Here is a 16,703-nt window from a genome sequence, read left to right as displayed (position 1 = left end):
TTTTGCAGACTCCCAACAGGTTTTCTTCCAGAATGGTCCTGTATTTGGCTCCATTTATCTTCCCATCAATTTTAACCATCTTCCCTGTCCTTGCTGAAGAAAAGCAGACCCAAACCATGAGGCTGCCACCACCATGTTTGACAGTGGGGATGGTGTGTTAAGGGTGATGAGCTGTGTTGCTTTTATGCCAACCATATCCTTTTGCATTGTGGCCAAAAAGTTTGATTTTGGTTTGATCTGACCAGAGCACCTTCTTCCATGTTTGTGTCTCCCAGGTGGCTTGTGGCAAACTTTAATCCAGACTTTTTATGGATATCTTCCTGCCACTCTTCCATAGGTCAAGGCCAGATTTGTGCAGTGTATGACTGATTGTTGTCATATGGACAGACTATCACACATCAGCTGTAGATCTCTGCAGTTCATCCAGAGTGATCATGGGCCTCTTGGCTGCATCTCTGATCAGTCTTATCTTTTTTCGAGGTCAAACTTGAGAGGGACGGCTGGGTCTAAGTAGATTTGCAGTGGTCTGGTACTCTTTCTATTTCAATTTTATTACTTGCACAGTACTCCTTGAGATGTTTAAAGCTCGGAAAATCTTTTTGTATCCAAATCCGGCTTTTAACTTCTCCACAACAGTATCTCGGACCTCCTTGGTGTGTTCCTTGGTCTTCATGATGCTCTCTGTACTTAAACAGGGCCCTGAGACTATCACAGATTAGGTGCATTTATACGGAGACTCATTTACACACAGGTGGATTCTCTTTATCAACATTAGATCATTCAAAGATCCTCACTGAACCTCTGGAGAGTTTGTGCACTGAAAATAAAGTTTTCAGTTTTTTGTTAAAAAAGTATAAAATATCCAATAAATTTCATTCCACGTCATGATAGTGTCCCACTTGTTGTTGATTCTTGACCAAAAATTGTATTTTGATATCTTTGTTTTAAGCCTGAAACGTGGCAAAAGGTTGAAAAGTTCAAGGGGGCTGAATATTTTCAAAGGCATTGTATATTCTCTGACTGCTTTGTTCTGCTCAGAACACTGCAGCTGTTCAATACTTTTTTGGGGGAAGTCCATTCAGAAGACCATTACTGTAGTCAAATCTACTTGAGATAAAAGCATGGATGACTTTTTTCTGGTCTGCTTGACACGTACAAGCCTTTACTCTCCATCTTCTTCAGATAGTAAAAGGCAGTTTTTGTGATTGATTTGATATGACTGTTGAAAGTCAGGTCGGAATGGGTAAAACCACCAAGGTTTTGCACTTGGTCTTTGCTTTTTTTAAAACCAATTCTGTTTTCTTTATTGGCAAAGACAGTTGTCTCAGTTTTGTTTTGGTTTAGTTGAACAAAATTTTGGCTCATCCAATTATATGCTTTAGACAGTGGCAAAACCTCAATTGACCTGTAGTCATCTGGAGACAGCCAAATATAACTGTCACCTGCATATCTATGATAGTCAAAATTAAAGTTTTGAAGAATTTCACTCAAGGGTAGCATATACAGGCTGAACAGGAGGGGTCCAAGAACTGACCCTTGAGGGCCATTTGTTGAGATTAAGCACTTCCAACAGTTACAAAGTAGCTCCTTTCCTCCAGGTAGGACCTAAAACATTTAAGGACTGTTTCATTTAGTCCTACCCACGTTTCCAACCTGTTCAGCGGGATATGATGACCTACTGTATCAAAAGCCACACTGAGATCCAATAAGACCAAAATTGCCACCTTTCCTGAGTCAGTATTCAACCTGAAATAATTTAACACTTTGATAAGAACAGAATCTGTAATGTAATGAGTTCAGAAACATGATTGAAATTTGTCAAAAAGTCCATCTAAATACAAGAAATTCCTCAGTTGATTAAAAATAACTTTCTCAAGAATCTTTGCGATCAAAGGGAGATTTGAGATCGGCCTATAGCTTGCTGACATGGAATCGTCCAGTGCTCTGTTTTTTAGAAGAGGTTTAACAGGAGATACTTTAAGAGCTTTTGGAAACTGAGTTAGCAATTATTTGCTGCAAATCAGCGAGCACTGACTTCACAATAGTTTTGAAAAAGTCAGATGGTCTGAGTCGAGACAGCTATGGATGGTTTCAGCTGCTGAACAGTTTTCCCTACAGTTTTTTGTCAACTGTATCAAAATCTGACAAGCTAATAGTTTTCCCTGGGTGGCTTCAGATGTAAAATAATTTTGTCATTTTACTGATATGTGCTGACATTTGACCTGATGGATTCGAGTTTTTCACTGAAATAACAGACAAACTCATTGCATTTGTTAGCTGTTACGTGATTTGGATCTATGTAATTCGGTGTGTCTGTGTGTATGTGTGTGAGCTTGTCAACCACAGCAAACAGAGCACGAGTATTGTTGAGGTTCTTGCTGATGATTTTAGAAAAGTGTTGCTGTCTAGCCCTAACTAACTCTTGGTTACATTATATTACATAATTACAAAGACATTGTCTATAGAGGTCATAGTTAATTTGGAGTTTAGTTTTTCTCAACTTGCGTTCTGCTTGTGATCATCATTGTGCTCCTCCACGGTGTTCTAGATTGCCTTAGGATGGTCTTAGTTTTAACAGGAGCGACAGTATTCATGGCATTTGTGTTTTTCAAGGTGAAATTGTCCAAAAGTTCATCAACTCTCTCAGCATTCACAGTCTTAGAGATGACCAGATCTAAGATGTGACCTTGAGTGCAAGTTGGACTTTTAACATGTTGAGAGAGGTCCAATGTGTCTAGTATGGCAGAAAGTTCTTTGGATGTTTCTTCCATGTTATTGTTAACATGAGTGTTAACGTCCCCTGTTATGACAAGTTGTACTCAGTAAAAATACTGACAGCGGTTCTGAAAAATCCTCCATAAATTTTCAATTGTATCTTGGAGGTCTAGAAATTATTAAAACAATAACCTTTAACTATAAAACACAGATATTCAAAAGAGCTAAAATCACCCAGTGTAATTTCTTTACATTAAAATAATGACTTAAAAATAATAGCAATACTACCACCTTTTTTCCCTCTTCGACAGTTGTTCATATTAAAATTCACTGGTTTTGCCTCATTTAAAATGCAATTACAGCTACTTTGTTTCCCACGATTCATTTAGTAATAAAAAGTTGAGATCACAGGTTGTAGTGATGTTATTAATCAACATTGATTTGTTACCCAGTGACCTGATATCAAAAGCAGCTCGTTTCGCAGAGATAGCTCGAGACAATGGGTTGATAGACTCACGTTTTACCCACACTAAGTTGGAAGTTCAACTTTTTTTGTGCCATATATCTTTAACCAACTTTCTGTCTCTTGTGATTACAGTTATGAACAATGCCTGATCTCCATAGGGGTCTGATTTATTTTGGAAAAGACCCAGTAAATATGTCAGCTTTACAGATAAGAGTCTTGATGGGTAGAGGCCTCTCTCATCTTAGTGGATGGTGGTTTCAGGCGATGGGGGGATGGGAGGAAGTTGTTGGGGTGGAATGGGCTGTACTGCATCATTGGCAATCGTCTTTATCCTATCCATCAGACCCAACATTGCATTCAGGCTGGGAGAGAGGGAGCCAACATCTACTGTGGATTGTGTGGTTGTCTTAGTCATAGACAGTAATTTCTGAGGTGTGGATGGCTCCAATGGGGCAGGAAGAACTGTGGGAGATTTAAAGTGCTGGCTAATTTGCTTATGTTTTAGTACTTACTGTTCTGTGTTGTCATGTCAATTCTGCACTAAGTTGCTACTTTAACACTAATAGTTATAGGTTCACGTTGATTTAACTAACTTGTGTGGTGTACATTACCAAGTAATGGTTCCAGTTAAGCTCATGCTTTCTTTTTGGGAATGGATAAGTGATGGTCTTGCGGCTTGGCAGCTGCTGTTATTAGAATTGCCACAACAAAATTAACCCCAGACAGAGATGCACTTGCAAAAAAAAAAAAAGTAACAAAAGAACACAGTTCCATTATAAGTAAATCTAAATACTAACACTACAATGCCCTTTTCTTTGAGTTATTTTTCATATGTAAGCATCTGCTTGTGTCTTGGCCACTTGTCAAATTTTGAACATCAGTGCGGCCCCTGAACTAAAATGTTTGGCCATCCATGATCCATGATTTACTTCGTGGTCTTATTGTTAAAAATGATTGTGGACTATTGCACAGTGCCGGAAAAAGTGGGATCTGAGGGTTGACGGCAATCCAACTGACAAGAAGACGTCTTGTTGAGAACAATTTTCTTGCGAGGAGTGATTGATTGAGTGACGGGAAATATGCGCGAAGGTGCGTCGCAGTCTACACGAACGTAACTTGTAGGAAGTACAGTTAAATTCCGTGTAACGAGGGCGGACTCGTCTGTATCGGTCACAGTTAAATTCCGCGTAACGTGGGCGGACTCGTCTGTATAGGTTACAGTTAAATTCCAGGGATGAGAATTTTCCGCTGATCGGCGGAGTTCCGACTTTTTCAGACCAAAATGACCATTCTCGCGATAAACATTAAAACTTGTTTGCGGCATATTACTCGATTGGACAACAGAGTTATACAGTATAATGATCCAATCATGTTAGTGGTTAATGGAGTTTCACCATTGCCGTGTACATGTGTTCTCGGTTCTCAGAAATCGCAGTGTAACTTGTTAGTTAGCCAAGTAATGGTGTGTGGGACTTAGCGCGAACTGAGCGTTGTGTTCAAGGTTTTACGATGGCGAAAGTGTTAGATAAAAAGGATGAAAATCGAGGGAGGGCAATTGACAAGGATACTGAAATCAAAAAGTGTTTCAGACAGGCATGGCTTGAAAAAAGTGTAACCGTGCAGATAGGACTGAAAACGGTATCAACATGTCTAACCGAACACGTACAAAAAGTGGACATTCCCGGCAAAGTGCTGTGCCGGATAGGAGCAAAACATATCCTGGAGGAAAGGCAAGATTCTTCCGCCCTTCTGGGTAGAAGCTTGAGGAATGCCAAGCAAGAGTATTTAACAGTCACCCTGTCTAATACAAAAACACCAACCGTACACACTAGGTATAGTGTGTTGGCTCCAAATTCGCAAAATGGGGGAAAATATTAGTAAACAAAAGGAAAGACAACTTAACTGGCAAGCATTAGAAATTTGTCCCAGCACAAAGCCCAGATAAGGTAAGATATTTACATAAATATATAACAAAATATAATTCCGCTGGCCATCTTAATTCGCCAAAATAATTCAGATGAAAAATGACAGATTGTAGAAATAAAGGTGACCTTGCTAAAAATAATTCAGCTGAAAAATGACAGATTGTAGAAATAAAGGTGACCTTGCTAAAACGACCTAAGATGGGTATGACGATACCTAATGGTGGTTACAAGAGAGGAAGGAGGCAGAAAAAGGAAAGAACAAGATAATGAATAGAGAAAAACAACCACACCCTCTACCCTGACTTACACCACCGCACAGAATGACTTAATCAGACGGAACTGACTTGAAATGGTCGTAAAGACTGAGAGTGCTACTATCTCCCGCGCAGACTGCTGCACAAATGACCAACTTATCACCAAGTTAGGCGACTTGTGACCAAGGTTCCAAATAATTAACCCCGACACACAAAATGGCGCTGGTTCAGACTCCCACAGGCCTTGGAAGACAGACGCTTAATGTTGTCACATGTGTCACTGTTTAAACCATATAACACACACTCAGAGTGGCTGTGAGGATTTGTCCAAAGAGAACAAACCGCAACTAATTTGAAACTAGACGAGGAAAATTTGAAAAGTCCAGGTTAGGTCAGGCTATCACCTTCATCAAAAGTGACGCGGTATCAACTCTTACCTCTTAACAGAGGAAGAGGAAAACATTTTTAAAAGTCTCAGAATGCATATGGTCAATAGGACTATCAGATGTGGGACTCATTTGGGGAGTGCAACCTGTACAAATTAGACCTAAAATATAATATAGGCTATTTATGAAACAATATCCATTAAAACCAGATGCATTAGACGACATAAAGCAAGTTATTGAGTCATTAGTTAGTGCAGGGGTAATAATTAAATGTCCAGACAATCCCTGCAACACACATTTTTCGAGAAAAAAAAAGGCACCCACATCAGGAGGTTGGAGAACGGTTCAAGACCTCCGAGCAGTAAATGCTGCCGTTAACACAGCGAGCAACTTGTGTCCCAGACAAACATACACATTGCTGAATTAATTAAGATGAGATAGAAACGTTTTTACAGTAATGGATTGAGTTGCATTTGAAGGCAAAAATACACATTTACCAGGTTACCTCAAGTATCCTATGAAAGGCCAACAATTTATTCACAAGTTATGACAGCTAGTATGTCCAGATTTTAACTATCAAGTGGCAGTCAAATTCTACTTCATGAAGATGGTGTTTTGCTTGCATTACCCCACAAGGAAACTTGCAAAGTGATACAATAGCATTGTTAAAACATTTAGCACAGGAGGGACACAAGGTTAGCAAGAACAAGTCAACAAGATAAGAGCTTAGGACACAACCTTTTTTGCGCAGCAAGAACAATTTTAGATGATAGAAAAAAAAAAAGTTGTACTTAGTGTACCAAAACCACAAACAAACTATGCAGCAATAACTGTGCCTTTGTCCAAATTAATGTATGAGGAAGACCTCAAAATGACATTATTGTTAAACTGGACAGAAGAATCAGAAAAAGTTTTCTGTGAGATAAAGAAGGAACTAGTGCCAGATTATAGCAAATCCTTTATGTAGATACTAGATTGTAAAGGTCATTTTATGACCTCAGTTTTAGTGCAACATACTCAGCGTAGCACGTGCATTATCCAGTATGTAAGAGCAGTTATTGTGACATCTATTGCTGTAGAAACAAGTTCAACCATAGTTTTTGTCCATCCTCTGATTCTAAAGAGAACCTACCACATGCAGTCACTGTACTGCGTACTGAGACAAAAAAAAGCGAAGGCGAACCCAGCAACAATTTTTACCACGTTATGAAGATGGTGCAAAACGTGATAGTCAAAAGTTAGCAGAAATATGAGCCAAAAGTAGAAATGGCCTGAGAGAGCAACAGTGCATGTTTTTGCGCAGCATGGGAAGAAAAAAAATAGGGGGATGAATTCATCCACAGCCAAAGTAACACATGCGAAATTGTTAGCTGATTTAATTATTGGAATGCAAATGCCTAAAAAATTGTTATTGTATGCAAATGCCCCACACATACATCAAACAAAGATTTGATTTCACTGGGAAATGCTTTGCTAATAGAATACTAAAGCAAGCTGCATTAAAAAAAAAAAAAAACAAAGATAAAGGACACATTAAGTAGATATGTGCAAGTAGAACGGTGCTGAGGGAGGACTTGAAGACAGTGGGTGTTAGAGAGGTGTTTTATGGTTCCATTATTTGAAGTTAACAAGGTACACATTAACTCGTGATTGTAAAAAAAGATTGTGTAACTGTGGTAAGAAAAATCCTTTGTGAGCAATATGTGAGAGTGAGCAATATGTTTCTAGAGCTGCAAAAGTTTCACACTATCCCACCATAGAGTTTTTAGTATTCGGAGTTGTTACATGGCCTTTTATCTTTCCACTTAAAAGTGTATTAAATTAAACATTATATGTTTTTGATATGGGAAAAAAAAACAAGACTATAACTTAGTTTGTAACAAAGACGGACGGATATTTTAGTTATAAAAATATTTGCAGTAATCACCCCTCGGATCGGGTTATGATCCAAACCACCCCCACATCAAATGAAATCCGTGAGATTTAACTACACCCTAGGTGTATTTTTATAGGATTTATGACAATTTGTTTTTAGATCTTTAAATGAGTTTTTAAAAAAATACAAACAGAATTTTTATTGTGTGAGAGAACGAGCAATGATTAAAAAATGGTTAGAACACATTTTTAAGAAAAATAAACAAATTGAACAAAAAAAAACATCAATCTTATATAGTAATACATAAGCATGAACCGTCATACAGTGTAAGATGACTGTATATGGGACGCATTGTATATACAGTAAGGATTGGAAATGTATGCAGGTGTTTTATTAACATCACTTGTTTTTTGTGTTGTAAAAAAACATTTTTGACATGCTCATCTGTCTACCTTTCTCAGCAATCCAAAGACTGCCTACGCCTCGATGAGACCATGTTAGTCAAACAGCTTTTGCCAGAGATCTGCCATTTCATCCATACATACCGTGAAGGGCATCAGCATGTAGCTGAACTCCGAGCTTCAGCCTCAGCTGTTCTCTTCTCTCTTAGCTGCAACAACTTCAACGCTGTTTTCAGCCGTATTTCCACCAGGTATCTCGTTACACTATTTTTCTTTGTTAAATTTTTCTGATGGTTCATCAAATTTTTGCAATCCAAGATTGCTATTTGGATGTATCCTGCTGTCTTTATCGGGTCAAGGGATGATGGTTACCACACTGAGTTTTTTTTTTCCCGTTATAGTAAACCCACCTATCTTTTTTTTTTTTTTTTTTGTGCCACTGCTCTGGCGGAAATTTTTGGTTGACATGATGATTAGGATAAAGTTTGGTTGATATATTCTGTGTCCAGGAAAGGAGGTGGAAAAGCAGTAAGGTGAGAAGTATATAAGTGGGATTAAAATTATTTTACCACGGTGTAGCTGGGAATAAAAATCGAGTAGGGGTTAATTTAAAGGAAACGTTCGCTAAGAATGTGTTGAAAAGGTAAAAAGAGTGCATGACTGAGGCTGAAACTTGAAATTGAGGGTGTTAGTCTCCTCCAAAAGTATTGAAACAGTAAGGTCAATTCCTTTTTTTTTTTGTTGTATACTGGAGACATTTGTGTCTCAGACCAAAATATGCATATGAGACAAAAGTTTACAATTCAAGCTTTCATTTCATGGCATTAATGTCTAGATGTGTTAAACCAGTGGTCCCTTAACCACTGGGCTGCAGATCAGTACCAGTCCATGGATCAATTGGTACCGGGCCGCTGAAGAAATAATCAATTAGTTCCGTTGTATTCCTTATCAGAGTCTGAACAATCTTTTATCTTGAAAAATGACTGGATTCTCTTGGTTACATCTCGGTCACTTGAGCGGCAAAATTGACCCCAAGAAGCTAGCAACTTCCAAGAAAAAGAAAGTTATTAACAACATCAAAGCACATGCCCTTAACTCTCCATTTTTTGAGGAGCTTTGTGTATACATGGACACGGAACACACACGGCTTCTCTTACACACAGAAATCAGATGGTTATTTAGAGGGAAATCGCTCGCAAGAGCGTTTGAATTACAAGAGCCGCTGCAAAAATTTCTCTTAGAAAAGAAGTCTCCACTGGCAGCACATTTCAGCGATGATGGATGGGTCACAATACTGGCTTACTTGTGCGACATATTCAGCCTGGTCAATGAATTGACCCCTCCGTACAGGGCACTTAACCATGCCTCTTGAAGTGACGTCACGCCACGTGCGTTAACGTCAGACAAACAATTAGCAAAAATGGCGGCGCAGCAAGAAAAGAATAGAGCGAAACTGTCCGACTTACCGGCTGAATTCTCACTCGCATTCTTAGCTATCAGTGAAATATCGTTGAAAAGCAGATAGCAGGGTTTCAAGTATTTCGGCGACGGAGAAACCATTGATATTAGCGCGAGATCTTTCCAGAGTCAGAGAAAGACCGAGAAGCCACACAATATGATATATTATAACCCAAAGATGAATTCGTCATTGACAGTTTCCTATTTTCGTGTTACCTATCACACTTGTGTGCAGAATCTGTATGTGTATCTGTATAGCCGTTTGTGAACCGTCGTATGAAGGAAAAGAAGGCGAATCTTGATTTACGAGTTGTTTCTCTCGTTTTCTTTGTGTAACGTCACGCGCTCCCCTCAATAATTATTCTTGAATTAGTGCCGAACCTACGTAAGTCCCGACCGAGTATGACAATCACTACTTTAGTGTCCTCAAACATCCTTCCTTCAGTCTTGGTGTCTCGGTGCATGTCGAAGGCTTTTAGGACTGCTAGTCCGGTTTAGCTTAGCTAATTAGCCGCGAACAAAGGGACACGTTTGTGCAGTCAGATCATCGCAAAATATCGCTCAACACAGATCAAGTGTGTCAATCATTCACACTTAGCTATATTATGCAAGCGAAGAACTGCTAATTCATTTATATGAGACATGTATTGAAAATCAAATATAGGGCATACCTTCGTGCAAACACAGCCCGGTTTACCGTAGCCGGAAACAGAGACACGTTTGTGCAGTCAGATCATCGCAAAATATCGCTCAACACAGATCAACTGTGTCAATCATTCACACGTAGCTATATTATGCAAGCGAAGAACTGCTAATTCATTTATATGAGACATGTATTGAAAATCAAATATAGGGCATACCTTCGTGCAAACACAGTCCGGTTTACCGTAGCCGGAAACAAAGAGACACGTTTGTGCAGTCAGATCATCGCAAAATATCGCTCAACACAGATCAAGTGTGTCAATCATTCACACGTAGCTATGTTATGCAAGCGAAGAACTGCTAATTAATTCATATGAGCCATGTGTTGAAAATCAAATATGGGGCTTACCTTCGTGCAAACATATCTGTTCCGGTTGATGGATTCAGTTGATGATGCGGTCTTCCACAAAATTTGATCCATCGAAGACATTTTTCGTACTCGGTCTTCTGTTCCGGTTGATTTTAAATGGATTCAGTTGATGATGTGGTGTTCCACAAAGTTTGATCCATCAAAGACTTCTTTCGTACTGGGTCTTCGGTTTTGGAAAGGGTACGAATTGAACTCCACCAACTTGCCTTTCAGGATACCTGTCGTCACTATTACAAAGTCGGTGACTACACCTCTTAACCATATCTATTGTTAAAGAACCCAAATACGCGATAAAATGCTAACAAAATCTATACTGGACCATGCAACGTTGTCTGAGGGAACGGCGAGTGCAAAAAAGGGGCGTGGTTTATGCAGATCTCTGGCCTCTGATTGATCAGCGACCCGGAGACGCAATTTCTACAGAGGGGTCAATTCAATCTGCCACTTCAGGGAAAACTGACAACAGTCTTCAAGTTGTCAGATAAAGTAGCTGGGTTTAAAGTCAAACTGGATTTGCGGGGATGACGCATGAAGAGAGGCATATTTGACATTAGCGGGGATTTTGTGTGAGACTGAGCCTTCATTCTCCCAGCTGGTGCACTTGTCCTTGCTAATAAAAGAGTTTGAGCGCTACTTCCCAACCAAAAAGGACCCACGAACTGCCAAGGGATAGATCTGCGACCCACTTGTTCACAAAACAGTTGAATCCAGCATGTCTGTGCAAGAAGATCAAGTGCTGATCACAAACAACTGTGCCTTTAAAGGTAATTTTGAGACAACAACTCTACCAATGTTCTGGATTAAAGTCATGGTAAAATACCCGGAGATCGCTACCAAAGCACTGAATACCCTGTTGCCATTTCCAACATCCTATCAGTGTGAAAAGAGGTGTTCTGCAGTGAACGAAACAACGGAATAGAGTGGACATAAAGCAACACACTTCAGGTGTCATTGTCTCCCATTATCCCCAGATGGACCATTTCATTACAGAAAAACAAGCTCGGGGCTCTCATTCATTTAGCGTTATGGTGAGTTCAAATTTTCATGCACTTTAAATTCATTTTTTTTTTTTTATGTTTAAACTTTAATACAGTGCACCAGAGTCAGGTCTGTTCGGGTTGTGGTCGCCAACATGGGGAGGTGAGTTAGAGGGTAGAGGAGATGGTTCAAACGGACATTTATTTCAGCTGTTGAAAAATAACATTCATGGAGTGTTTGATGATAAAATTTGAACTGTTGTATAGGTATATTTAGATAAAAGAGAAATGTGGAGTTGCTGTTTTTTTTTTCACATCTATTTTTTTATTTCATTATATTTTTATTATTATATTCATGATCATGTTTATTATCTTTGATATTAAATACAAACAATCTACGTAACCCCCCTGGTCCGTGGTAAAAAATTGTCAAGCAGTGACTGGTTTGCAGTAATAAAAAGGTTGGGACCACTGTGTTAAAAAACTCAAGACAGAGCATCTACCACTACCATCATGAGTTACATGACAAGTGAGCATGTTCCAGAAGCAGATATACAAACCCACGCCATGAATTTGCTTCTATCATGCTTCACAGATGGATTTGTGTGTATTGGATTGTAAGAAGATCTTTTGTTTCTCCATACTTTGGCCTATCTATTACTTTGTTAGAGTTTAATCTTTGCGTCATCAGTCTAGAAAACTCGGTTCCAAAACCTTTCTCGCTCATCCCTGTATTTTGCAAAATCCAATCTGGCCTCCTGATGCTTTTTAATTGACAAGTGGGTTGCAGCATGTGGTATGGCTTCTATTTCTTCTCTTGAAGCATTCTTTGAACAGTTTTCATGGGTCCGTTGCCAAAACTGATGTTTTCCACAAAGCAACTAAAGGGTTTCCTCGCTATTTCACGCTTCACATTTTGCAGCTTCAGTGCTTCGAGGGTTTTTATTAATGAAAAAAAAAAACAAAAAACAACAGATATTGTGGAAAGACACGTTGCTACAAAGTGCGTGATTGGTTCTCGGTGTGACATCGACCAATAAGAGCATGAGGGACTTTATCCCATGGTTGCATATCATCGAAGCCTCACACAGCAACTTCCCACCCATTTCCTTGTTGTACGCGTTGTCTCGTCCACGCTGTTGATCGTCTCGTTTGAACTGTATCTTAGTGTTGTGTTCGTGATAACTTTTTACGTGATAGCATTTTTTGATTAAGGAGTTACAATACCACCTCAGCATTGTGCCCCAACGCGGTTTTTCACATATCACGTGGTGTTCTAGTCCCCATTAACCTCGAAAAACAACTGATTATTGTACTGGCACTGTATGATAGCTGGGGGCTGTGCCATACTGTTCCACGCCCACCCTCCTCCTTTAACTTCCGCATGTTAGTCATGTCCACCTTTCCTCGATACAGGCAGCTCATGAAAGTCACACAGCAACATTCAGATTTTGGAACTCGGTGCACACATAAGGCTTTCAAGACTATAATGCGCCCTGTCCATTTTAGAGAAAATTTAAGACTTTTAAGTGCGCTTTATGGTTGTGAAAATACAGTAATTGGGAGGAGCGTCATCATGTAGCAAGACAATGACCCCAAACACATTGCCAACACAGCAAACGACTTCATTTTTTTCCCCAAAAAAGGAAGGTCTAACATTGGCCAAATCTGTCATTGGTCCTTTACCAAATGGAGCATGCATTATACCTCCTAAAGAGGAGACTGAAGGGAGAAACTCTCTGGAACAAACAGGAACTGAAAGAGGCTGCAGTAAAGGCCTGGAAAAGCATTTCAAATGAAGAAAACAACAATTTGGAGAAGTACATGGGTCACAGGTTTGATGCAGTTATTGCAAGTTCATCATCTCTTCCAATACTTTCACACACTTGAAAGTTCTTGCACCTCAAACATAAGGTTCTCTGTCCCGAGTTGTTTAACACATCTAAATTTAAATACAGTGAAACGAAAGCTGGAATACTGAACTTTTCTCATTCATTTTTTTGATCTGAAACCCACATGTTTTCAGTTTACAGCAAAAACAAAGGAATTGACCTTGCCATTACAATAGAACATAATACCTTTGGAGCGGACTATATGTAATGTGATTAGTTGCAATGACCTGCAGGTAGCATGTAACCCTAAAGATGAAAGAGAAATTCTGGAAGGAACAAGATAAAGTAATTCTTAGAAACGTAAACAGAGACTCTCAATTTGTGCAGATTGCATTGGACATATTGGTGGAGGAAACGGGTGATTAAGAAGTGATGGGTAAGTCTGGAATCGAGGAAAAGAACTTGGCGGAAAAGATGGTGGTAGACTTTGACAAAATGATGTAAATGGCTATAGTAAACACTATCCACCAGAAGATTCGGGAACATAGTGTGACCTACAAGAGTGGAAGTAGAGGTATGCAGGTGGTTTACATTTTATGCAGACGATCTATCCTGGAGGAGGGAACTGACTGTAAGGGGAGTGTGTGGCTAGACAGCATAGCATGTGTAAGATGACTGTGGTAGTTGAGAGGAAGATTACGAAGATAAAGGCATAACAGAAAACCATGTGGTGAAAGCTGAGATATATTTGTGTTTTCTGGTAGGAAATGGGTGAAGGACACTACATGAAATCGTAGAACGAAATAGGAAAATTGAGAGGACCCCTGAGAGGAAAAATGAATATGGAATGTAATATGGAAATGCAATGTAGGGCCAAGGTAGCTGTGGAAAATGCCAAACAAAGACATAAAGTAGGTACAGTCCGTACAGTGGGTATGGAAAGTATTCAGACCCCCTTAAAATTTTTAGTGATATTGCAGCCATTTTCCAATCATTTAAGTTTATTTTTCCTAAATGTACACACAGAACCACATATTGACAGAAAAAAGCAGAATTGTTGAAATTTTTTGCTGACCTTTTAAAAAAGAAAAACTGAAACATCTCACCACCATAAATATTCAGATCCTTTTTTCAGTATTTAGTAGAAGCACCCTTTTGAGCTAATACAGCCATTAGTCTTTTTGGGAATAATACAACAAGTTTTCACACCTTGATTTGGGGATCCTCTCCCATTCTTCCTTGCAGATCCTCTCCAGTTCTGTCAGGTTAGATGGTGAACATTGCTGGACAGCCATTTTCAGGTAATTCTAGAGATGGTTAATTGGGTTTTAATTCACGGCACTGGATGACTGCATGGGCAATTCAAGAACAGTTACAGAGTTGTTCTGAAGTGAATTATTTATTTTAGCTGTGTACTTCAGGTCATTGTGTTGACGGAAAGTGAAACGTCGGCCCAGTCTGAGGTCTTGACTACTATCAAGAAGTTTTTCGTTTAGGATATCACAGTACTTCGCCACATTCATCTCTCCTTTGATTGCAACTAGTCCTCCTTTCCCTGCAGCTGAAAAACATTCACACAGCATGACGCTGCCACCACCATTCCTCAGTGTTGGGACTGTATTGAGCAGGTGATGAGCAGTGCGTGGTTTTCTCCACTCTTAACTCTTGGCATTAGGGACAAAAAGTTATTTCTTGGTCTCATCAGATCAGAGAATCTTATTTCTCACCATCTTGGTGTCCTTCAGGTGTTTTTAATTTGTGAGTGGCGGCTTCCCTTGGGCCGTCTCTGAAATAAGGCCCCAACTGGTGGAGGCCTGCAGTGATGGTTGATTTTCTAGAGCTTTCACCCATCTCCCACTGCATCTCTGATGTGAGGCCAGCCACGATGATCTTGTGATGGTTCTTTACCACTCTCACCAAGGCTCTTCTCTCCAATTGCTCAGTTTTTTTTGTGTAACCATGTTAATACCTGTGCCTTGTCACAATTTTATCTCTGAGCTCTTGAGGCAATTCCTCTGAGATCGTGATTCTCATTTGCTCCGTTATGCACTGTGAGCTGTAAAGTCTTATATAGACAGGTCGTGTGGCTTTCCTATTCACGTCCATTCAGTATAATCAAACAGAGCTGGACTCAAATGAAAATGGAGAATGATATCAAGGATGTTTCAAAGAAATGGACAGGACCTGAGTTAATTCTTACATCAAATGACCTGAATTCTTATGGCTGCCTGATACTTGTTTCTCGTATTTAATCTGCAAAAATTCCAACAGTTGTTTTTTTCTGTCAATATGGGGTGCAGTGTTCACATTAATGGGGATAAAAAGAAACAAATGATTTTATCAAATGGCTGAATTATTAGAAAGAATAAAGAATTCAGGGGGTCTGAATACTTTCCGTACCCACTGTACAGAGAAGGTCAGAATGCGCTACATTGTGTCTGTGTCGCTGTAGAGAAAGCCAATGGGAGAGTACCCAGAGAGGAACTGTGGTACTTCATGCAGAAATCTGGAGTCCCAGAGAAGCGTGTTAGGATAATAGAGGACATCTAAAAGGGTAACAAAAGAGTGGCGAGGTGTTCTGTAGGTGTGACAGAGAAATTTATGGTAGACGTGGGACTGCATCAGGGGTCAGCTCTGACCCCCTTCCTGTTTGCAATGGTGATGCCTAGCTGACAGATGAGATTAGACCGGACCACCATGTTTGCGGATGATGTGAGCTGCAGTGAAAGCAGGGAGCAGATGGAGAAACATTAAGGTGGAGACATGCACTGGAAAGGAAACAAATGATTTGTTGAAGTAAGAATATATGTGAATGTATGTGAGAGGTGGAGAGGGAAGTGCAAGGGTACAGGGAGAAGCAATAGCAAGTGTGGAGGACTTAAAATACTTGGCATCAAGAGTAATGGTGAGTGCAGTAAGTAAAGGCAGAAATGGGTCCAAACATGTTGGAACATCTGAAGAGTATCTGCTAGGATGAAGGACATAGTTTTAAAAGACCGTGGTGAGGCCAGCCATCACAGGGATTGGAGACAGTGAGACTGAAGGAAACACAGGAAGCAGAACTGGAGGTGTCAGAAAAGAAGATGACAAGGTTCTCTCAAGGAGTGACCAGTTTGGATATGATTAGAAATGAGCTCATCAGAAAGACAGAGGAGGTCCAAAGAGGAGGTTGATGCATGAAAGGAGGGCATTTCGTGTTACTAAGGATGATACAGACATGAAAAAAGATGATGTGCTCGGATAAACCCTAATGGGACAACTTGAAAGGAAGATGATGATAAGAAACCAATCCCAAATTAAAAATTGAACACCTTCGAGATGGTACCACTTATTGTGGTACG

The 16,703-nt window shown here is 39.7% G+C and overlaps 1 protein-coding gene across 8 annotated transcripts in view; it reads left to right on the top strand.

Moving 5' to 3' along the window:
- nf1a (neurofibromin 1a) overlaps positions 1 to 16,703 on the top strand; it is a 261,091-nt gene that overhangs the window by 41,718 nt on the left and 202,670 nt on the right. For all 8 annotated transcript variants that reach the window (XR_009795929.1, XR_009795928.1, XM_061826400.1 and 5 more), the window contains exon 4: positions 8,084 to 8,274. Coding sequence is in view for 6 of the 8 variants with exons in the window: in XM_061826400.1 (XP_061682384.1) it covers positions 8,084 to 8,274 (191 nt within the window). In the remaining 2 variants the exon portion in view is untranslated. The remainder of the gene's footprint in view (positions 1 to 8,083; positions 8,275 to 16,703) is intronic.

The sequence above is a fragment of the Syngnathoides biaculeatus genome, chromosome 8, assembly GCF_019802595.1.
Source record: "Syngnathoides biaculeatus isolate LvHL_M chromosome 8, ASM1980259v1, whole genome shotgun sequence".
Taxonomy (NCBI): domain Eukaryota; kingdom Metazoa; phylum Chordata; class Actinopteri; order Syngnathiformes; family Syngnathidae; genus Syngnathoides; species Syngnathoides biaculeatus.
This window is presented reverse-complemented; position numbering and strand designations above follow the sequence as displayed.